Genomic DNA, 23,084 nt, shown 5'->3' with positions numbered 1-23,084 from the left:
GTTCAAAGTGCCTATGACGCCGTTAGAACAACTGTTGTGGAAAGTCAAGAAAAAGAGTTACAACAGACCAAAACAGACCTAGTAAATGCTTTCTTAAAAACGAAAAGTCAGGTAGGACATTATGCTGCAGATGGAACATATGTGCCAGCTGGTGGAACTTATATACCAGCTGGTGGAACTTATATACTAGCTAGTGGAACTTATATACCACCAAACCCTCCAAGAGAAGCACCTGCACCAGGACTACCTAAAACATTTACATCGTCACATGGACACAGACACAGGCATGCACCAAAACCAACACAACAACCAACAGTTCAAAATCCAGCACAACAACCAACAGTTCAAAACACTGCACCACAACCAACAGTTCAAAACACTGCACCACAACCAACAGTTCAAAACACTGCACCACAACCAACAGTTCAAAACACTGCACAGCAACAACCACAAACAGAGCAAGGACATAAAAGAAGTAGAGAACAAGGAAACCAAGAATTCTTAAAAAATGCTTAAGGAAAATTATGGTTACCCAGATACTCTTGACTTTAGTGACAGATATAAAGAAGCTATTAGAAAGTTCAAGGAAGGAAATACTGACCCGAACTATTTAGCTTTATGGTTCAGCACCAAATGGGATATAATTTCAAACCTGGAAAATACAAGCTCGCTAAGGGATATGATTTAATAGCATATCATCCAAATGACATGGATGAATTTACTCCGAGATATTTGGTGTCAGAGCTAAATGATAATTCAACTCTCTTCATGAAACGCGTAAAAAATAGAGACGGAACGAAAGAAGAAAGGTTTATGAGTCCGGATGACTTAGATAGGGAACTTTTTAAAAACGGTCTCGGATATATGAAATGCCAGCAGATGAGGTACAAGAAACTCCACAGGAAGAAGTTCAGATACAACCAGACATGGAAGAAATAGTTCAGCAACAACAGCTAGAAGAGCCTGAAGGAAACGAACAAGTCCCTCCTTTGGAAACTAACTTCACAGAACTAGATGAAGATTTGGAACAGCCGAAAAATCTTGACCCTCAACAAGTGTATGCGGGGAATATGGAATCTTTCCAAGAGTCTAAGAAAAATTCGGCTGACATAGTAGAAGAATATCGAAAAATGTTCGCCGACATACAAAAGACTCCAACATCAGATGAAAATATTCAGCATAGAATGGAAGTACTGAAAGAAAGTGTACGCAAATACAACAATCCTTTTTACTTACGACCATATAACGTTCAATCTTTGGCTGAACTCGGTGAAAATAAAAGGTTAAATTTCAACAAAACATATAGAAATGAAACATTGTTTAAAGTTCATTCAGAACCTAGCCAATATGGAAACAAACCTACTTTTGTTTCTGCAGACTATGGAACTACAATGAGATGGGGTCATAAAGCTAATCCGGATAGGTGGTTCATAAACTTACAACCACAATTCCAAGAAGTTGTAGACGCAATGGAAGTGAATGGTGAACCAGATATAGCTGGTATTTTCAGCGCGGCTTTAATGCCATTGAAAGATATGAAACATGCAGATATTTTGGACCAGTATGAAATGAACATGGCTGATGGAAATATAACACCTGACGTTCTAGAACATTTATCTCAAAGAACTACACAGAACCATAAAGATGGTATATTTGGTGAAGAGTTTAGAAAGAAAGTTAGGGAGATAGAAGGAAGAGAACCTATTGTACATGACCTTGCAAACGAAAGTTTACAAAATGTCATAAAAACTTACTTTGCAGACAATGAACCGAGAAGGGATGAATATTTAAGAAAACTCAAATGGACAGTACCAAATGAAATGTTAGTATTGAAAAACATGTTCCTTGACAAAATAAAACCAACTACAGAAATAAACGACGCAAGACTGAAAGATTGGGTAAAAGCTTTCCCATTCACAAAAGATATTATTGGTAACATGGAAAGAAAACCAGAATGGCTACAAAAACATATATTTGGAAACGAGCTTATTCCATATGGACAAGCTCTGTTTGAAAGAGCTTGAACCGGAAACTCAGGAAAGAGTCATGCAAACAATACGCGAAGACTCAAATACAAACTATGACAAAATCTTTCTAGGATATAGGTTACCTGAGATGGGCGACCAGAGCCCAAAGGCAAAAAGGACATGGGAAATTTACAAATACTAGGTGAACATGAGGCAAAGATGCAACAACTTGAAGCAGAGGGCAAGTTACCAAAAGCGACACCAAAGAAGAAGAGTAGAACAAAGTGAAAATAGTGAAGAAGTAACTTCATCTAGTGAAAGTAGTGGCAATGAAGGAAAAAGAAGAGTTAAAAACTCAGTCAGGAAGAAAGTAAAGCTTGGTACGAGTGGGTTCTATTATGACACATAAATCCAACTATTCTATATTTTTACCATATGAAATGTACGCCGCTCAGAATATAACGCCAACAGTTTTGGATGCCATGAACGGAAATGTTTCGAATGGTATAACGAATGCGACAATGCCATTAGAAGGTCAGAAATAGTTCCTGGAACTTACGAATATACAACTGCTGTTTCTTATGGAAACGTAGGTGAGTTTGGAGAAGGTTCTTCAACAACAGTAGATATTGCTTGCGACAGGTTTCATATTATTTCTATTGACAACTCATTCTTATACGTGGAACAAGACATTGAAATAAAACCTTCTGCCAAGTTGTCTGACAAGAAAGGTTGCAATGGAATTTTCTATGTCGGATACCAATATGCTCCAGAAGTTTTCATGGGATATAAGATATATTCTAACTCTGACTTAGTTCAAACAGTAACATGGGCAAACTATGAATGGTTCGCTTTGAGAAACTCAGTACAACCACAAGCTAGAGAACAAACAGACCAGTATGCAAATATTGAGAAAATAAGAAGACTTGACCCTAACGTTCCAGGAGTTTATGTTAACCTTTCTGGTTCAGATGGAACTGCTGCCACTAAAGTAAAACTGAAACTTAGAGTTCCTTTGTCATCTTTCCTCATCTTCAGGTTTTTAAGATACTTGCCAAACTGGGCAGGAAAAATTTCTATTGAACTTACTCCAAGCAAAAATAACTTAGTCATTGCACCAACACAAGACCCATTCAGCATTACTGTAGCTGGAACTGGTGGAGCCAAGTTCTGTGACTTTTGCAAAGACAAAGTTGACTTAGACTTTGGTTTCTCAAACTTCAACAATGAAGTAAACTATTATTTCAATGCTGCTGGAACTGCTTGGGACCCAGTTAAGTTCACATGCGAAAAGTTTGAATGCAAGAGAATAGAAAGCAGACTTGCAGTCTATATGTTGGACCCAGATATTTCAAATGCTTTAGCTGCCAAATATATTGCAGTTCCACTTATGTTCCCTATACACCAAATATCTGTCAAAGACTTTGCAGGTGAAGTTGGAAACCAAAGTGCTGACCCAGGTGCAAGAACAGATATTGCTTTAACAACTGCAATGAAACATGCAGATACTATGTTTGTACTGTTCAGACGAACTATAAATGACTATTCTTGTTTCTACAACCCTGGTATTAAATATCATATAAACATAGATGGCAAATATTATCCAAGAGAAGAATATTCTACAGTTGAGGATATGAGGTCATACAACTTGACATTAGATGCTATGAACTTTAACAACAACTTCACAACAACCATTAACCCTGAAATGCAAAGTTCTATTATGCCATATGTGAAAGTATGGACTCATACAGGAGGTCAAAAAACTCAATATACAAATGGAGACCGTTCAAACTTTTGGCTTGGCATTCCATTTGCTGACTCAGAAGACTTTATGGGTGGTATTTCAACTGTTGGTACTGTACAAATACAATATACTGGTGACAGAGACGGTCCAGATGAACTGAGAGCAAAGAAGTTTACAAAACCAATAGCACTTTTCACGGAAGATGCTCTTTTGAAGATTCGTTCGATGAAACCTGCTGGGGCTCCTCAGATTGGCATAACGACAGCTTCCATCGAGCAGATTTTGGCAGCAGGTCAGTAAGTTGTTCTTGAACTGACTTCTCTCCGTCAAATATTGACAGTACGCCAGTTTTGACATAATATTGTAAGATAAACTTACCTTTAGAAATATCTGTAAGTTTTGTTGTTATATTTTTGTCAACGTCAAGAACTTTCACCATTTCAGTTATACCAACTTTCTTTGCTTTATGGAAATATTTTGGTTCAGCAAATATTGCTATTCTATAACATTTACCATTGTTTGTATAAAGAACTATTCTGTCAATGTATTTGTATTGTTTGTGTGTGTAAACTTTGTTCTGCTTCAATTCGAAGAGATACTCGAATACGTCCATCTTTTTATTCTAAGTAAAATGTCATTTCCGAAAAATAGAAGCGTGAGTGTTTCAAAAGGTTTAATGGCGGTGGCAGATGTGAAGTTAAATTCACCAACTCAAACAAACAGTCAAAGTGTTGTTGTCAATGTCAAAGACAGAGATGTTGAAGTGGGGAAACCATACGAAGACAAAGATGGTATAACAATTGTTCCTGTAAAAGAACAACCAACATATCCTGAAGTTAGCAGAGACTTAAGTTCTGTTGCAGATATTCGAAATGACTACCAACAACTGAAAGACAAACTTCAAACTCAGGAGAAGATTTGTCAAGCTTTAAGTATAATGTTAAACTTGGTCGAACACAACCCTGTAAAAGTGAACTCATATGTCATTGCACCTCATGAAGTCTTGAAAGAACTATTGAAACTTTTGACAGAGGCAGACGATATAAACATCAAAGAAATAGAACCCGACATTGGTTGCTGTGGTGTTTCATATAATGTCATTGACAAGATACGTTATGAAGGAGGTGAAACGTTGAACTTAAAGTATAGTTTCCCAGACGTCATAAAAATATTTGACGACCACAACATTTCATTAAAGTTTATTTGCTAAGTAAATGGCAGAAGACATAATGGTTTATACTATTACGACTAAAAACCCTGAGTCATATAATTCTATAACAACAAACTTACAAAGTCCTCAAGGACGATATTGTAAACTAACCTTAAACACAATGACGACTAAAGCCTGTTTTGCTCTTTTGACACCAGAAGACTTTATTGTTGTGAATGGTAAAAAATACTCCTTTGAAGATACTTACTCAGATATACCACCAACAGGTTTGTTGACTTATTTAATACTTTAAGTACGGGTGTAACATGTGCTGCAACTAGAGCAGGTTTCGTTATGTTTGGATGTCCGACTGAGTTTACTATAAACGATATGAGCTATAATACAAAACTTATTTCTGGTTTTTACTACAACAGTTTCCTATAACAGGAAAAGGTGTCATACAAGGAATGTCTATTCCATTGACATTAAGCACACCAATCTTATATATTGTTTCAAACTTAGGTTCAAAGTGTTATTCGAATGTCGACAGAAACTATTATGACCAAAAGATACTTATGCGTATAAACAATACTTTCTCTGCTGGTTTGCCTATTGTTCATTCGAATGCAGAATTTTCAACCTTAGTGAACTCAAACACTTTGGCAAGTATAACGTTGACATTAGTTGACGCAAACTTGTTCCTGTAAAACTTTTATGTCCTATGTATTTGTCAATGACGGCAGAAAGTTTCGAATTGGAAGATGCAACTGGTGAAAGTATTGTATTACAAGAACAACTTCAACAACAATAGCTCAAGAACAACAAATGCAACAAATGCAACAACAAAGTCAAGAATAAAAAAAAATATTTTTTTTATTTTTATAAAAATGTACAGAATAGATGTTTCAGATTTTTATGACTTCCAAGCATTCAGAAATATGTGTCCATTTCGAGACTATAACAAAGCAGTCGAGAATTTGAAACGTTTAGTCATTTATGTCGACTCTGCCCCAGAATGTTATGTCATGAAAGAATGGGATGTAGTCTTTAACAAACCAAGAGCAACAATAGTGTCTGAACAAGAATGTAGACAGAAACTTAAGAAAATAAAAGTTGTACAAGTTGGCATGAAGATGTTAGATGCTTGGGATATCTTATTGTCAAAGTTAGAAGATTTTTCAGTTCGAGGTATAAAGTTCTATACACCTTCTCCAAACTTCTATTCTATCTTCACTGGATATAAATACGAACAAGTAGAATGGAAAGAAAATATTATAGAAGCTTGGTTAGACCATGTCAAAGAAATTATATGCAATGGAAACGAAAGAGTCTATGAGTATATCTTATGTTGGTTTGCAAACATCTTACAACATCCAAGTGCTAAAAATGAAACTGCTCTCATTATAATTGGAAAACAAGGAACTGGTAAGAACACATTCTTTACAGATATTTTGTGCAAACTGTTAGAGGGCTATTCGAACCCGAATATGACAAACTTAGAAAACATCTGTGGCAAGTTTAACTCCTCAATAGAGAATATGAAACTTATAGTATGTAACGAACTTCAAAGTATAGATACAACAAAAGTTTTGAACTCAGATGCTTTGAAGAGTCTTATAACAGACAAAGTTGGAGTTGTTGAAAGAAAGTATAAAGACCAAAGAGTTTGTGAAAAATGTTGCAAACTTCATTATGGTTTCAAACAATGCTGTTCCGATGAAGTTAGAAAGTTCTGACAGAAGATATGTAGTTGTCAGAACGTCAGATTCTCATATGCAAGATACAGAATATTTTGACGACTTAGCAGAAACTTTGACATCTGACTTTTACAACCACTTGTTCTCATATTTCATGACATTAGATATTTCAAAGTTCAATCCAAGACAAATTCCACATACCGAAGAGAGACAAACATTGTTAGAAGCAAACAAGAGTGTATATGAACTGTTCATAGATGAAACTGACTTTGTGTCATTAGATGAAAGGTCATTGTACGATTCGTATAAACAATATTGTCAAGAATATGGTTATATGACAGCGTCTAAACGAACATTCTTGGCAAATGTCAAAAGTCTTTTAGATGTTCAGAATGGTGTATATACAAAGAAAAATTTTTATGAGTAAATTTAAAAAAAAATATTTTTTTATCCGATAGAAAAGATGACGAAATTCATCTCAGTAAACAAGTACATGTCAGGACTTAAAGAAGAACTAGACCCATTCACATATTTGAATGTTTACTTCTACCATTTTGAAAAAGTCTTCATTCAGCAAAGTTTGGAACATCGAACCAGTTAAGTTTGCTATTGTGACTAAAAATGGTGCGAAATTTGAAGACTTAGACATAGAAGGTTTGTTAGCAGTCAAAGAAAGTTTTGACAGAAGGTTCTCAAACCTTAAAGAAGGCAAAGCATACAAACTTGTTATACCTTATGAACCAAAGAAAGCAGACGACTATGAATATTATGAGTCTAAGATAGTTGAAGTTCAAGGTAAATTGGGTAAAAAGATTTTAGAGTCTAAGCCAGTGTTTACTCCTAAAGAGGAAGAGAACATTGACATTGACCCAGAAATGTTCTAAAAATAAAATTTTATTTTTACATGTCAAATTTCTTTTTCTCTGGAACTGGTTCAGGTTCTTTCTTCTCTTCTTCTACTTTCTTTTCTTTCTTTTCTTTCTTCTTCTTTTCTGGTGGAGTTATGTCAAATTTGGCGCAACTATATTTATGTAAAAGTTCTTTGTCCTTTAATAGCTCATCTATTCTGTTTTCTATTTCATCTTCAAGAACAGCGCATGTGTCTTCTTTGCATTCTAAGAACTTTGTTGGACTTCATCTTTCCAATCGGTGTCATCTCTGTCAACAAGTCTGTCATTGACAAATTTTAAGACTTCTCTGCTTAATGTTTTATGGTTCTTGTCATTATTCCCAGAAACAGAACTTTAGAACAAATTCACCTTTCTTGTTTACACTATGTAAGATTTTATGGTCGACAGATGTTTTTGCTGTCGAAAAGCTTGTCTCGAATATAGATAGCGAAATCGCTAGACATTTTCTAAAAGATAAAAATTTTAATTTTTCTAAAAATATGTTAGAAAAAAGTTTGCTGACATGACAAAAAATTTTGAGAATGTTTTAAACAAGAACAAGAGGGAAGTTAGAAAATGCTCAGATAAAACCTATACATGACAAGTTCTTATTTGCTCAGAATGATATAACAGGTCTAATTGCACCACCTGGGTCGGGTAAGACTTTCACTTATCTTAAAATGGCTGCACAACAACAAGAACTAGATGAGAAGAACCCATTTTATGAGTTAGTAGTCATTTGTAGTACTTCTGGTCAATTTGACCAAACCGTCAATTCGTTCAAAGATATTATAAAGAAGTCTAAGTTAGTATGTATAAAAGACTCTGAGTTGTTAGATTGGATAAAGAAGTACCAAAGAAGAGTTTTGAAGTATAATGCTATAAATGAGTATATAATATTCTAAGTTTAAAGACCCAAATGAAGGAAATGCAGAGAATATTAGAGAAGAAACACTTCAGAAACAAACAGAAAGAGATAGAATACATTTCGAAGAGAAATTGCAATCTTACGATTGGAAGACATACCCTCATAGGTGTCTTCTTATCTTAGATGACTTTGCTTCTCATCCTTTGCTTAAGAATAGAGAACAAGATATGTGTCGAATTCTTAAAGCTCAGACACTTTAACATCTCAGTTGTCATTTGTGTACAGACAGCAAGAGTTTAAGTAAGGATGTAAAGAGAATACTTACTGACATTATACTTTTCCCCGGATTGTCCGAAGACGATTTCATGGAACTTATGAAAGAGTCCATGGCAGGTAAGTTTGACAGACATGAACTATGGGAGAAGTACAAAGTCATACAAGACCCTCATACTTCTTTCAGAATTCATATCTACGCAAACAAAGTTCAAATTGTAAAAAGTCAAGCTTGAAAAAAATGTAAGTGTTTAGTCTTAGTAAGTAAGTCTGTTGTGGTGCTGGGGCTGTCGGTTCTTCTGGCTTTGGAAGGCATTCAGGAAGAGGAACGTCAGTCATCCGTTTGTGTCCTGTCGGAAGGAAAAACTTTTCCTGTCGGAAGGAAAAACTTTTCCTGTTGGAAGGAAAAACTTTTCCTGTTGGAAGGAAAAACTTTTCCTGTTGGAAGGAAAAACTTTTCCTGTTGGAAGGAAAACTTTTTCCTGTTGGAAGGAAAAACTTTTCCTGTTGGAAGGAAAAACTTTTCCTGTCGGAAGGAAAAACTTTTCCTGTCGGAAGGAAAAACTTTTCCAGTTGTCGGGAAAATTTTTTCCAGTTGTCGGGAAAATTTTTTCCTGTCGGAAGGAAAAACTTTTTCTGAAGTATCGACCAAAAAGTTCTCAATTTTCGAAAATTTGAATGGTTTACGGACGGACAACTGGAAAATTTTTTCCTGTCGGAAGGAAAAACTTTTCCTGTCGGAAGGAAATTTTTTTCCAGTTGTCGGGAAAATTTTTTCCTGTCGGAAGGAAAAACTTTTCCTGTTGGAAGGAAAAACTTTTCCTGTTGGAAGGAAAAATTTTTCCTGTCGGATGGAAGGACTCGGAATGCCAGAAGGATTTGACGAGGCAATTTACCTAATTGAGCTACTTGAGCCATCTGAAGTCAAGCGTAAAAATAAATGGTTCATCTACCCTACTTGTTTGAAGTTGTCAAAATACTCTGTTATTTTTTCCTTTAACAATGGCAAATCTTCTTTGAATGTAAGTATTGTACAACCTTTAATATCATAGTGTGTTTGAGGTAAAGTATCTTGAACTATTTGTTTCACATCTTTCATTCGGTGTCATTGAAATCGGTAAGTTTTCGCGATAGACAATTTCTGTCAGATTTGTAAATTTAGCAAGGTCGTAAAAGCTTTTGTTGTTTCCTTCTGACTAAATGAACATAACCATGTCACTGTCTTCTTCTTCTCTCATATCTTCAGTATAAATCATAACTTATAGTTCTTTTCCTTTCCTTTTGGTACCGAACGTGGTATTCTTTTCTGAATGCTTTTGTTCTTTTGCTTCAATGACTTCATCTTTTGCTTGAAGTTTCTTTTCCATCTCTTCACGTTCTTGTCTATGAATTTCGTCAAGAAGTCTGTAACATGCCATGCATAACGAGGCGAAAGCCCACATTGCAACAGCATTTACAAGAAGTCTATGTACATAATATCCTCTTAAATTTATTGGCAAATTTTTACGATTTTCATGTGTTTTATGCAAGACCGAAAAAAGTCGGTCTAGAGAAATTTCACTCAAAGTTCTTGTGTGCTTTGGTTTTTGAACCAGTTCGTCTGCGTGTTTAGTGTCTGGAGCGAAAACATGCTGTCAAAATACTTTGCATTTGGTACATATCGTCTTGACCGAACGAATGAGACGTAACTTGTTGTTAAACTGAACCACTCATATTCTTCATTTATGGCTTCATGAACGATAGCAGTTGTTTGTGTTCTCTTTGTTGTTCGACATATCTGTCTTTACATACAAATAAAAAAATATTATAAAAAAATTAGCGTTATTTTTTCTATCTTAAGGAAATTCATGAAATTTGGTCATTTTTCAGTAAAAATAATGTTTATGTTAGAATGTTAGATCTAACACGTTTTCTAACATGGTCTATAACACACAAAACTCGTGAATTTTCATACGGAATTCAGTAAAAATAATGTTTATGTTAGAATGTTAGATCTAACACGTTTTCTAACACGTTTTCTAACATGGTCTAAAACACACAAAACTCGTGAATTTTCAAGACTTCATCGAACTTAAATGTTTTTGTCAAGACTTCTTCGTACAAGTTTTGTCAAAACTTCTTCGTAAATGTTTTGTCAAGACTTCTTCATCGTAATGTTTTTGTCAAGACTTCTTCGTAAATGTTTTGTCAAGACTTCTTCGTAAATGTTTTGTCAAGACTTCTTCGTAAATGTTTTGTCAAGACTTCTTCGTAATGAGTGTAAAGGACCCAAAAATAATGTTTAGGTGAAGAGGTGCGATCTCACCTGTTTTTTCACCTCTTTTTTCACCTCTTGAATTTTCATGAATTTTCCCGAATAAAAATAAAGTTAGTTTTAATTTCATTTATTTTGATGGTAAAGACATGATTTTCAGGGATTTTTTTTGACGAAAGTGAAAGGCTGACACTTCGTCAAATTTTTTAGCGTTATTTTTTCTATTCTTTCACAAAAGACCAAAAAATAACGCGCTTTAACATGTATTTTTCAGCAACTTCGTCAAATAATTTTATAGCTTTATCTATCTCATCTATTCAATAGTTTCTTTACCTTTTATGGGAGCACCATACATTTCTCAACTTTTCAAGTAGTTCTTGTTTCTGCGCTCTACTTCATATCATTAGCAAACACAACCTTGACTATATTGACTGTAGAGTCATATCTTAGAGTTATATTATATGTTCTTCCTATCTTAATATCTCTTTGTATTGAAGTCTTCGTTTCTGAACGATGTAAAGTAAGCCTTCACTGCAACGTTCCGTACTGAATGAACCATATGTTATGAAGTTATATCCAACACTGGGTCTAACCATAACAAAACTATTGGTAATAAGACTTTTGTCTAATAAGATATGCTCTTGTTCCATAGAATCTTACCGATATCATAAGCTCAGGATTTCTTGTCAAATTTTCTGAGTTGAAGCATTTATAAACCTCAGTGTGGTTTGTTTTTCTTTCCAAATGGAGATAAAAATGTCTGACAAAGAATATTTGTTGTATTTCTTGAGTATCTTACGTTTTAAATACCTATTTCTAACAATTTGGTGTCATTGGTCTATCTTTTAACTGTTTAAACTCATGTTTGACATTTCTCTTTAAGTCTGCATTAGTCGTTTCTCATACGTTTTCTCTTTGACGGAGTAGTTATATCTCCTCATTGGCTGCTTTACATTTAGAACATTGCGGGTTCATTTTTGCGTTATATTCTGAAACCTTAACCTGCTAGAACAACTAAGGCGTCAATGGTTTTCTTTAACTCAAAAGCTGCTGGTTTTATTTGTTTGTTCCATATTTTACATCTTCTATCTTTATCTCTTATCTGCCATACACATTCAGCAACTAACAAACAAAGTTGTCGTAGGTCTTAAATTCTTCAGATTTATATATGTCAGAAACATTCTTATATACCATGTCGCAATCTTGTGTCCATACCTTATGGTTGCAAAATGAAATCTCTAGAAACTCATAGTTTAACCTTTCGTATGAACTTCTTTATTTCTACTGAGTCAGTTGCTTTGCTTCTATTTCATCGAATTCAGGAATAGTGAGTTTTTGTTGCTGAATTTTCAGGCATTTAAGGCAAATGGTCAATAATGTCCTGCATTTCATAAAGATATTCTTCATTTGTTTCCATCTTTCGCTACAGTCTAAATTACATGTTAAAAGTTCTGCTTTATCTTCTGGATTTCTGTTTCGAAAGTATAATGAAGAAGGAATGAAGCTTTTCATCTCTAACTAACATAGATGTTGGATTCATGACTAACGATTTGGTGCTGTTGTTTGATTGTTGTTGTGCCGATTGTTGAAATCAATGTCTTTTTATACAATAAAAAAATAAAAAAAAATAAAACTAAACTTTATTTTTTATTTCGGGGAAAATTCTGAAAATTCAAGAGGTGAAAAAAGAGTTGAGAATCTAACATTCTAACATAAACTTTATTTTTGCTGAATTTCAATAAAAAATAAATGTGTTCATTTACTCACAATATTTTTGTACAAAACAACCCAAACCTTTTAACTTCTTTCTGCAGCTCAAATGCCTATCTAGCGAGTTCATATTTTTTCTAAATTCTCTTTTAAATCTTCTTGTTCCCATGGTCTAGTTTCGTATGGAGAATTTCTATAACCATAACATATTCTCACGTTCATGTTCTAATTGTTTTTCGCACATTTTTTCCAACTTCTTCTCAACAAAAGGTTTAGCATTCTCTACTGTATCTTCGAGTTCTTCTCATCTAACTTTCTCATGAACTTTCTTGTCTATGGAGTCCATAATATCTTTGACATAAATACATACTTTACAGAGCACATTCAGGCAAACAAAATGACGAGGTCAGGATGTATGTAAATACCTTTGAATTCATTCAATGACACTCTTTGTAAGTCAATAAATGCTTGTTTTGAGGTTGAGCCACTTTTTGGCTTGACCGTATTCGTTCATTCCGAAAACTCAGAATTTCTGCATTTAGTAACTATTGAGATCTGTTTATATGGTTTAATTTCCTGGCTTCTCTTGCATTTTGTTGCATTATGTACTATGACTTGTCTTAGCGTAAGAACTCAATACCGTTATAAAGTGCCTTTTTGAATGTTTCGCCCATTAGATTGTGTTAGTGAATGTTTTTGCTTCGACTGACATTTCTTTCTTACAGTAAAAATAAAAAAATAAATAAAATAAAACTAGACGTTATTTTTTCTGTTTAAGGAATTCTGAAAATTCAAGAGGGTGAAAAAAGAGGTGAAAAAAACATTTACGAAGAAGTCATGACAACATTTACGAAGAAGTCATGAAAAAAACATTTACGAAGAAGTCATGACAAAACATTTACGAAGAAGTCCATGACAAACATTTACGAAAAAGTCATACAAATTCAAGAGGTTAGAAAACGTGTTAGAAAACGTGTTAGATCTAACCATCTACCCGACATTCTCGTCAAATACAAAAAAATACAAAAAAATGACACTTTTTCATTAGATAACTGTTATTTTTTGACGAAGTGAAGGTTGACACTTCGTCAAAAAAATCCCTGAAATCATATCTTACATACAAAAAATCAAAAAAATGACTTTTTCATTAGATAACTGTTATTTTTTGACGAAGTGAAGGTTGACACTTCGTCAAAAAAATCCCTGAAATCATATCTTACATACAAAAAAATACAAAAAAATGACACTTTTTCATTAGATAACTGTTATTTTTTGACGAAGTGAAGGTTTGACACTTTCGTCAAAAAAATCCCTGAAATCATATCTTTTATACAAAAAAATACAAAAAAATGACACTAACTTTATTTTTTCTATCTTAAGGAAATTCATGAAAATTCAAGAGGTGAAAAAAGAGGTGATAAAACAGGTGAGATCTAACATTCTAACATAAACTTTATTTTTGGGTCCTTTACACTCATTACGAAGAAGTCTTGACAAAACATTTACGAAGAAGTCTTGACAAAACATTTACGAAGAAGTCTTGACAAAACATTTACGAAGAAGTCTTGACAAAACATTTACGAAGAAGTCTTGACAAAACATTTACGAAGAAGTCTTGACAAAACATTTACGAAGAAGTCTTGACAAATTCAAGTGGTTAGAAAACGTGTTAGATCTAACATGCTAACATAAACATTATTTTTCAATACTTTTTCAGCACTTTTCCGTAGTTATATATGAAAGACAATTCGAGATAAAAGTCATAGTACAATGGAATAATATGTTGCACACCATTTGTTGTGAACCAAACTTGAAAGTCAGAGAAACTGTTACTAGGTGGTTCGTAGAATTTAGAAGCAAAGTCATAAAAGTCCTTACCAATACATAGAAAACTATTGTTGCTTGAACTGAAACTTGCATGACACATAACATTTTGAGGGTCAAACACGTTTCTATAAACCATCAAATCTGCTGGTGGAAGTATAAATTTAAATGGACCATCTGGTTGTAATGGTTCGTTCTGGTTTAGTAACCGAAGAAATTGTGCCCAAGAACGTTTGTCTACTTCCCAAAATAAAAACTCTGTATCTCTTGGAGGGTTAATTTCAATCTTTTGAAATGAAACGGTGGAGTTCATCTTGTCATATTCTAGTTTCAGATAGTATGTTCCATTTAGTAAAAGAGTCGTATTTTCTTGAAATTCCCAATAATATTTGTTCATTGAGTTTGAAAAGTCATTTAGAGTTTTCTCAAGACTTTCGTCTGAACCGAACTGTAAAGATTCTCATTTCGTCAAATTTGTCTATTAGACCATCAGAACCTTTATACTCCATAAAATATACTGCGAACATAAATGCGTTAGTTCTATTTGAAAACAAAACTCTTCTAAATCCTATTGCCTTTGCATCTGAAGGACTTTGAAGCCAACGAGTTGGATAGTCAAACCTGTATGCTCGGGATGAAATTTCTTCATCTGAAATAGTCCTACCAGCATTTGTAAAGATATAGTCTAACGGTTTTGTATCTGCACTTTTGTTCTTTGTTTTTCAACCTGAAGCATTTAATATATGTAAAATATATTGTTTTTAAAATGGTATGCCATTTCATATTTCTCTCATAAACAAACAAGTTTCCCAACGGTCTTCTCCAACAATCAGCGTACATTTCAAATAAAATTAAAAAATGTCACTTTTTTAAAATAAATTTTTACTTCATGCAATGTTCACTAACATCGAAAGGCATGTCCATAAGACGTTCTTCTTCTAACCTCTCTAGTCTGTTTGGATAATTGGCACGTGCTGTTTCAAAAATCCATTTCGTAGCGAAGACCAGACAAATTTGTCATAGACTTTTATGGGTCTTCCTTTCCTATAATTTAAAACTTCTTCGAAACTCTCCAAACCATATCTTTGCAACTCCTGCTTTTATTCTAGCAGATTTTTCTATCCATTCTATATGGGGGCATTTTTATAAAAATAAAAAAAATATTTTTTTCTTTACTTAACATAACCGCCTGCTGCCATAAGTCTTTGACGCCAACCCATACCAGCTAATGAAGGTTGACTTGGTTTAGTTTCCAAACTAAACTTTGGTTTTGGTTTTATCTCAGTTTTTTGGTTTTTCTTCTTCTATCGGTTTTTCGTCACTTTTCGGTTCCTCTGACTTTACTTCACTGCAGAACAGTTGTGTCGTCAACATCTTCATAAATATCATATGCCATTTGTTTTTTGTTTTCCTTTCAACTTTTTGTGTTTGTTGTAAAGTTTAGAATATTTTCGACTCTAAGTCAATGAGATGTTCTATAATGAACTGTTGGTCAGTGAAGTAAACTTTTCCATCTGTTGTCTCGAAAGCTCTTTCAGACTTCAATATTTTTTGTGAGAGTCTGTTTCTTTTTTGAGATACTTGCCTTCCATTTTTATGAAAAGTGACTTTGGTAGTTAGGGTTTGTATTTCCAGACCTGGCACTTTCATATTATTGAATTTTTTCTTCATCTGTAAGTTCTTTGACAGGTTTTGACAATGGTTCTGAACTTTTTGTTTGTGGTGTCAAATCTACCGTTTCAAACTTCTTCGGTCATTTCATCTCAGTAAAAAATTTTAGTTTGGTTTGTTTTCAACTGGTTGTTGTTGTTTTTAAGTCGGTCTAAAACTTCTGAGGTATAGGAAGAACTTGACAAACACGTTGTGTAACTGCTGGAAGCCGACAAATCCATCTTGAACCCATTTGTCTCAATGCTGTATGTTCATTTCATCTCAGTAAAAAACTTTACATTCCCCACGTTGTTGAGGCGGTTGAGGTTGGTTATTGTTTACCCACTGTTGTGCATGGTTATATCCTCTGTTAAAGAATCTTTCACCTTGGTCCATATAGTGTCCTGCTTGGTTATAGTAGTCATTTGCTTTGTTATAATAGTTTTCCTGCTTGTCTTCCTACATTGTCCATCCATCCTTGACTTTTTCCTCTTGTTTCAGGATTTGGAATAAGATTTGTTGCATCTCGTGCTACACCCAACCTTTCTGTAACAGTTTGTATAATAGGTTGTGCTTTCTCTTTAAGTATACCTAATGTACTCAAAATCTTCCTTCCAACCCCAAATACACCTCTGGCTATTGTTCCCACTGCGGGCAAAATCTGGATGCAACTCCTGCTAATGCGCAAATAAACCATTTCTTATAGGATAAAAAATGACGAATCCAAAAAGGACCCCTATGTTTCTAAAGCGACAAAGAAAGCACTCATGATAAAAAATCTTTAGTTCAACACCAAATGCTTGGTTTATGGATATCTTGGAAAACATTCCGAGAGTTAGAACAGATGGACCTCCATACTGGCTAATATTTGTCGGTCAAAACACAAGATACTGTGAAGCCATACCATTATGGTCCAAAAATATTTTAGATGTGAAACTGCTTTGACAATATTCGTTGACAAATACCATCCAACAAAACTGACATCTGACTGTGAAAGTTCTTTCAAATCAGATGATGTAAAAACTATCTGCGTTCAAAAAAATGTAAACCAAATTTTTCATTGTCGACCAAAAACCATTCTGCTCTTGTGTCATTGACGGTTGTATAAAAATGTTAAGAGACTTAAACCACCACAAGTGGTGAAGCAAATGAAATGTCATATGACGACAAATATAGACACTTCTCCATGGCAAAAGATGAAGCAAAGTTTTAAATATTTACAATAGCCGTAAACAAAAAGGTTTGGGAAACACTCCCCCGAAGAAATGAAAAACAACCTGACTTAGAGAAAGACTATATATTTAATAATTTAGTCAAAAGAGACAAACAAGAAAAGATGCCGGGCTTCAAACTTCAGAAAGGTGACAAAGTAAAAATAGAAATACCTAAACGCGACCCATATGAAAATACTATTGACTATGACACAATGGGAACCCGACAGGTACTCACATTCGTGTTCGTAAAAATGAAGAAAGTATACAAGAGAATATTATGAAGTTTTAGGCAAACATGGCAAAATGTACACACCGCAAGCAGAAGATAAAACTACTATTGTCAGACCTCGTTTCAACTTGTCAAAGTTCAAGTGGTATACTTTCAAGACAGTTCCTAACAAATAATAAGACAACTCCTGACGAATATGCTAAAGAAGTTGAAAATGACGACTAAGCATTTCTATACCATGCGTAAACTGTCATGTAAGGTGGCATGTAGTCTTTACTTTGTCCCGTTGTTTGCGTATATCCTGAAACGCGATGTGTATGGTTTCCTCCCTCCTCAGTGTTACTCCAGTAACAATTTATAGCAACTAACGTTGTCTTTAACATCATATCCTTTACCTTTTGTCATTGCTGACCAATCCCAATATCTATGCTTATGCCAACCTGCTTGAGATGTACTTAAATCTATGTAGTGACTGTGTGCAGGTAAATTTTCACCTGAAATCGTTTTACTTCCACCTGTTTCCTTTGAAGAGTTTGCACAATACAAAAACCTGTCTACAATCTGCTTCCATTCACCAAAACCTAAAACTGTTGCTGGATTTGTTGAATTCATTGACGTATAAATAGAGCCTATAGGATATAATGTTTGAAGCATTTCTGTCTTTAATGTTTGAAGCTCTGTTTTGTCTGCTTTCTTGTCATATAAATCTTGAGCAGTGAATTTAATATTATATTCATCCTTCATGACATAAACATCTTTACATCTAATGTTTCTCATCGTCGTTATGTCGTCATCCGATGTTAAACCTTGTGGAAAGTTAGGAGGTTTAACAATATAAGCATCCCCACCAGTTTCTCAACCGTTCCTTCAATACTTTCTATAGCAACAGTTGTAAAACTTGTATGTGTATGAGTCTTATTTGCTTTCTTCTCTAACTCATCGTTAACATAAGTTTTATCTGCTTTAAGGTCTAAACATCCTGAAACCATCTGTATCGGCTTTAGTTTTTAAAATCTTCGATGTCCATTCATGGTACCAGTCAACCCTTTCTATAATTTCATTATCTTTTTCATCCACATATTCCTTATCCGCTTTCTTCTCTAACTTACTAGCCACATATTCCTTATCTGCTTTATTTTCAAGGCTAACGTTTAAGTCTGTTATTTCAGATATAGAATGTGTATGAGTCTTTTTTAGAATATTCGTTTTCAGCTCTCGTCACTTCACTTGACATTTTATTGTCAACATATGTTTTGTCTGCTAGTTCAGGATGAGTATGTTCTTTTGTTGCAAAGCATTGTTAGCTCTTTCTTCTTCTTTTGCTATTGCATCGTCTACATATTCTTTGTCAGCTTTGTTGTCAACATCTGCTTTCAAAAGAAGTTCATTTATAGGTTTCTCGTTTAAAGTTCCTTTTGTTGGATTTATACAGACAGTATGGTTTCTTATTGTCTTGAAACAGAAACTCATCTGTCATTGGGTTTAATGTCAGTTTTAAGTTTCCTTCTTTCAATGACTCAGATATCTTAGAATAGTTTGAAAAGTTTGTTGTGTTCTTATTTAGAGCTTGCATAATGAGTTGTCGGTTGTGTTGTATTTCTCGCATAGACGCTGTTTCATTTGACATTTTTATTCTAGATAAATATGCTTCCAATAGAAAAAGAAAATTCAAGAGTTGCTACAACTAAACCATTAGATGAACTTTTTACTAATGTCGGTCAAAAAGTTTGAGACAGAGACCGTAAAGCATGAAGGCTATCGTTTTGACTACCCATTAAGATGGTTAAGAGACCCATCTGTCACAAAAGCTATTGGCTTTCGTAGAATGAAGTTCATTTCAGAAGCCATACATGGTTTCCCATTTACGGTCGGTTTTGAAGTTCGATACTATAACAAAGAAAAACGTATGTATGAGAAATTTGAACAGGGAAAACTTTTACAAGTTAGTTTGCTTGTAAACTTAGAAACAACTCTTCAAGCTTTTCAAGAAAAATAAACGATATCTATATCGAATATGCAAACCAGTATAACATTGACGAAGGAGAATACCATCTCGATATTATTTATGACAGGAAAAATGCAACTGTTAAAATCAAAAAATAGAAGACCTTGGAGAAAACGTTTATATTTCTACAAAATATAACAACTTGGCATGGTATAGATTTATGAGGATGTTAAATCAGCCTGCAGCATATCCAGTACACCAGACTTTTATGAAGTCGAAAACCCAAATGGAACTATGAAAATATTTTCGACCCAGCTGCTATTATTGTTCATGCTTCATTTTCTGGCGCCCAAAACTCTTTCTTATGCTTGGCAAATGACTTTTTTACGAAAAACCTACAAAGTTATACGAACCACCAAGTGGAAGTATTTCAGACTTTCAAGTATGGTTTACTACAGATGGAAGAAAAAGAATAATTCCATTATACCATGCGTTTACTTAGAACTTAGTTTCATATACAACTACTAATCGAACGGTAAAAATATAATTTTTTAATACGGTTGAGGTGTTGGATTTGGTTGCCAACTAGACTGTGGTGCAGGTTCAGGCTGTTGTATAACAGGAGCTTGTTCTTCTGGTTCAGGGTTTTAGGTATAATACCAACGAACTGACCTACCCTTTTACCAATATTTTTGACACCGTTCCAAATTCTCTTTCCGACAGATTTTATTCCATTCCATATACCTCTTCCAACTCTTCTGAAGAAGTTTCCAATACTACTGAAGAAACCCATTTTACTATATGTAAAAATCTAATGTCCGCCTAGTCTCTTACGTTTCCTGTTGAGCTCCATAGCATTCTTTAACTGGCTCATACATTTTGTTTCTCCTCTGGTAGAAAACATATTCTGGGTCAACTCCTGTGTTCGCGTCATCTGCATAAAGTTGTTTATATCCCACTTCAGGGTTTGTTATAAAACTCTTTCCATCTCATATTTGCATACCATGGTGGCAACCTAACGCAGCGTCATTTGACATGGCAGTTTGCATTTGTACATCTGTTGGCACTTGACCATAGTTTGCCATTGCAGTTTGTATTCTAACTTCATTTGGAATATTCTCTGGGTTTGGTTGTCCAGGTTGCTGTGCATTCGCTAAGTTCTGTGCGTCCATTTAATATTAGATAAAAATATCTCTTACGAGTACATATACTGAACATTTGCAGGCATTGGTTCATCTTCATATTCTCTGTACTTTTCTGCCACGTCAAATAAATAAATGACACAATGGAAAAACCTAAAACAAGTAGTCCTATTTCAAACCACATTTACTTACTAATAAAATTTCTTTTTATGACACTTTCTCCGGTTTATAGGACTCTCTCATATTCTATCTTGTCATATCTAACTCATAGTCATGTATGTCCTCTAACAATTTCATGACACTTTCCAAACCACTTTTATCGGATGTAAAGTAAAAGCATGGATGGTTATGTAAAACGTCTAAAGTTTCTAAAGAGTCTCTCAAAGTCCAGTCTACTTGGTATTGAAAATCCCATGTGTTATAGAACGGCGGGTCCACTATAAAGAAAACATTTTCCTTGTCTTTATATTTTTCATACAACTCTGTCCAATGACATCTCACAAACTCTATACCCTCAATATATTTTTTCTATGTCCCTTTGAAAACATTTGTATAGTTAAGATATAAAACTTTTGACATAAGTGTTTCAATGTCATGAACTCTTATAGAACCACTATATAATAGTCTAGCAGATATACTATCCCAGTCTATATATTCTGCTTTTTTCAAAACCTCTCTCACAATATTTTTCTTATCTAATGGTATACGTTCCATCTTACCTATAGGTATCTTTTCTTTTAACTCTTTCAATATATTGTTTGTGTCTGGAATATGTTTGAGACGGTCCATATAGTTTGTCGAAGTCATTGCATATAATCTTTGAGTCGGGAATATTGTATGGCACAAATGGGTATATAGAAACTTCCACCGAACAAATCTACAAATGTTAGACCATTCGGTAGTTTCTTAAGTTCTCTCAATATAATATCTTTACATTTACTCTTATTTCAAAAGAACGGTAACGGTGGTTTTGTAAAATTCATTATATATAATAATAAAAATGTTTTTTTCCTGAAAAGTGACAGAAAAGTGACAAAACATGAAAACATATATAATTTGTGAAAAGTGACACATTATATAATGTTTTCGACCCAGAAGAAGGCTTCTTCCCAGAAGCAATGGAGGAAGAAGAAGAGTCCTCCGAATTCACACCAGAAGACTAAGAATTTTCCGAATAAAAACTTCATTTATACTAAACATCTTCGGGGCTAGAGGGCACGAAGTGCCTGGAAGCCCCACTACCTTTTTTTTTTTATAAGTATGAATTTTATATTAGGAATTTTTTGACCTATTTCCAATCATTAATTCCTAAGTTTTTCTAGGAATTAAATTGAGAAGAAATTAGGAAATTCGCTTTAATGCCATTACATACTAATATTGTGATGCATGTAGTTTATATTTAAAGAGGCTAATGTCGGGAACAGGACAAATTTGCCACACGGCACTTTTTTAAAAAAAATTAATGGAGCGGAACGATACTCTGCTGCAGGAGCCCCAAGGCTCCCAATCATTACGAAAGGGAGCCTCAGGGCTCCTGAGAATCCATGATTTAATCAGTAAAAGTCATTTTGAAAAGGTACATCTCTATAATTGCTATTGAGCATTCACTCTTGGAACCTTGGAGCTCTTGTGTAGTGCATGAAAACTCCAAGATTCTAGCATAAAACATATATCATAGACATAATTTCTTCAAATATAATTTAAGGTTATTTTAAAAAAATGAGAAAAGTGTAATTTAAGGTTATTGAAAAGTGACACTTGGCAAATTTGTCCCGCACTCGCTAATGTCGGAATATCGTGCATTTTATAAAAAATTCAAAGAATTGACAATTGGATAGCACAAATTTAATTCTCCAGACAAAGTATTATTGTTTATATATTCAAAACATTATCCTGAGTTTTGAAATGTTGGCAAAAAATTTTCGTGTTATTTTTTGTGTTTCAGCATAAATTATGTATTTACTTATGAAAGATAAGCATTTTATTCATTATCATAAAGATATACCATAACAAATTGATAACATTTTAAAAAAAGTGCATTTTAGTGGGTATTATTCTGGCCAATGCCCATTTTTAAACGATTTAATATTGACCATATCAATAGCCGACTCAATGTAAAAATTTAGATATTATTTTTTTCATTATTCAAACTTTGATAAATTTTAGTATAATAAATGATTTTGTTTCGTGTATGATACAGAAATGAAAAGCTTAATTAATATCATTTTGCATTTTTTCAAAGGTAACTAAACTCCTTTCGCCGATCCGATTTGCCCCATATTTAAAATATAGCTTGCATATGTAGAAGAAAAGCTAATTTTGAAGTACGCCCCAAATCCACCAACAGGATTTCGAGCTACTAAAAAGGTACTTTGAAATGTGATTTTTTTTTATAAAAAATTAAATTTATTTTAAGATTAGACTAAAAACTAATTTTATGGAAAATCTATATCGACAAATTTATTACTTATTGGGTATATAGATTTTTTGATTATGGCGATTATGTCTGATATGCTTCCAATAAGCC

General features: G+C 33.9%; 2 protein-coding genes and 5 pseudogenes across 7 annotated transcripts, besides 4 other annotated features; 4 read left to right on the top strand and 3 right to left on the bottom strand.

Annotated features, from left to right (window-relative positions):
* Positions 1-1,334: 1,334 nt before the first annotated feature.
* Positions 1,335-18,661: a mobile genetic element.
* Positions 2,749-3,605, top strand: TVAGG3_0393900 (protein of unknown function, DUF4106 family; the record flags this gene model as incomplete). The annotated part of the gene is made up of 1 exon (XM_051232415.1): positions 2,749-3,605. A coding segment is annotated over one exon (857 nt), but the record flags the coding sequence as incomplete, so codon positions are not given.
* TVAGG3_0393890 lies at positions 5,989-6,861 on the top strand (annotated as a pseudogene). Its single transcript has one exon. A coding segment is annotated over exon 1 (873 nt).
* TVAGG3_0393880 lies at positions 7,022-7,442 on the top strand (annotated as a pseudogene). Its single transcript has one exon. A coding segment is annotated over exon 1 (421 nt).
* On the bottom strand, positions 7,459-7,617 carry TVAGG3_0393870 (uncharacterized protein; the record flags this gene model as incomplete). Its single annotated transcript, XM_051232414.1, has 1 exon — positions 7,459-7,617. A coding segment is annotated over one exon (159 nt), but the record flags the coding sequence as incomplete, so codon positions are not given.
* On the top strand, positions 7,949-8,825 carry TVAGG3_0393860 (annotated as a pseudogene). The gene has a single exon. A coding segment is annotated over exon 1 (877 nt).
* Positions 9,539-10,364, bottom strand: TVAGG3_0393850 (annotated as a pseudogene). Its single transcript has one exon. A coding segment is annotated over exon 1 (826 nt).
* On the bottom strand, positions 17,692-18,447 carry TVAGG3_0393840 (annotated as a pseudogene). Its single transcript has one exon. A coding segment is annotated over exon 1 (756 nt).
* Positions 18,662-21,973: 3,312 nt separating the features above from the next.
* Positions 21,974-22,103: a mobile genetic element.
* Position 22,104: 1 nt separating this feature from the next.
* Positions 22,105-22,337: a mobile genetic element.
* Positions 22,338-22,795: 458 nt separating this feature from the next.
* Positions 22,796-23,084: part of a mobile genetic element that runs on past the window's edge.

Source organism: Trichomonas vaginalis, chromosome V (genome assembly GCF_026262505.1).
Source record: "Trichomonas vaginalis G3 chromosome V, whole genome shotgun sequence".
Lineage (NCBI taxonomy): Eukaryota > Parabasalia > Trichomonadida > Trichomonadidae > Trichomonas > Trichomonas vaginalis.
The sequence above is the reverse complement of the archived record's forward strand: the minus strand, read 5'-3'. Positions and strand labels throughout refer to the sequence as shown.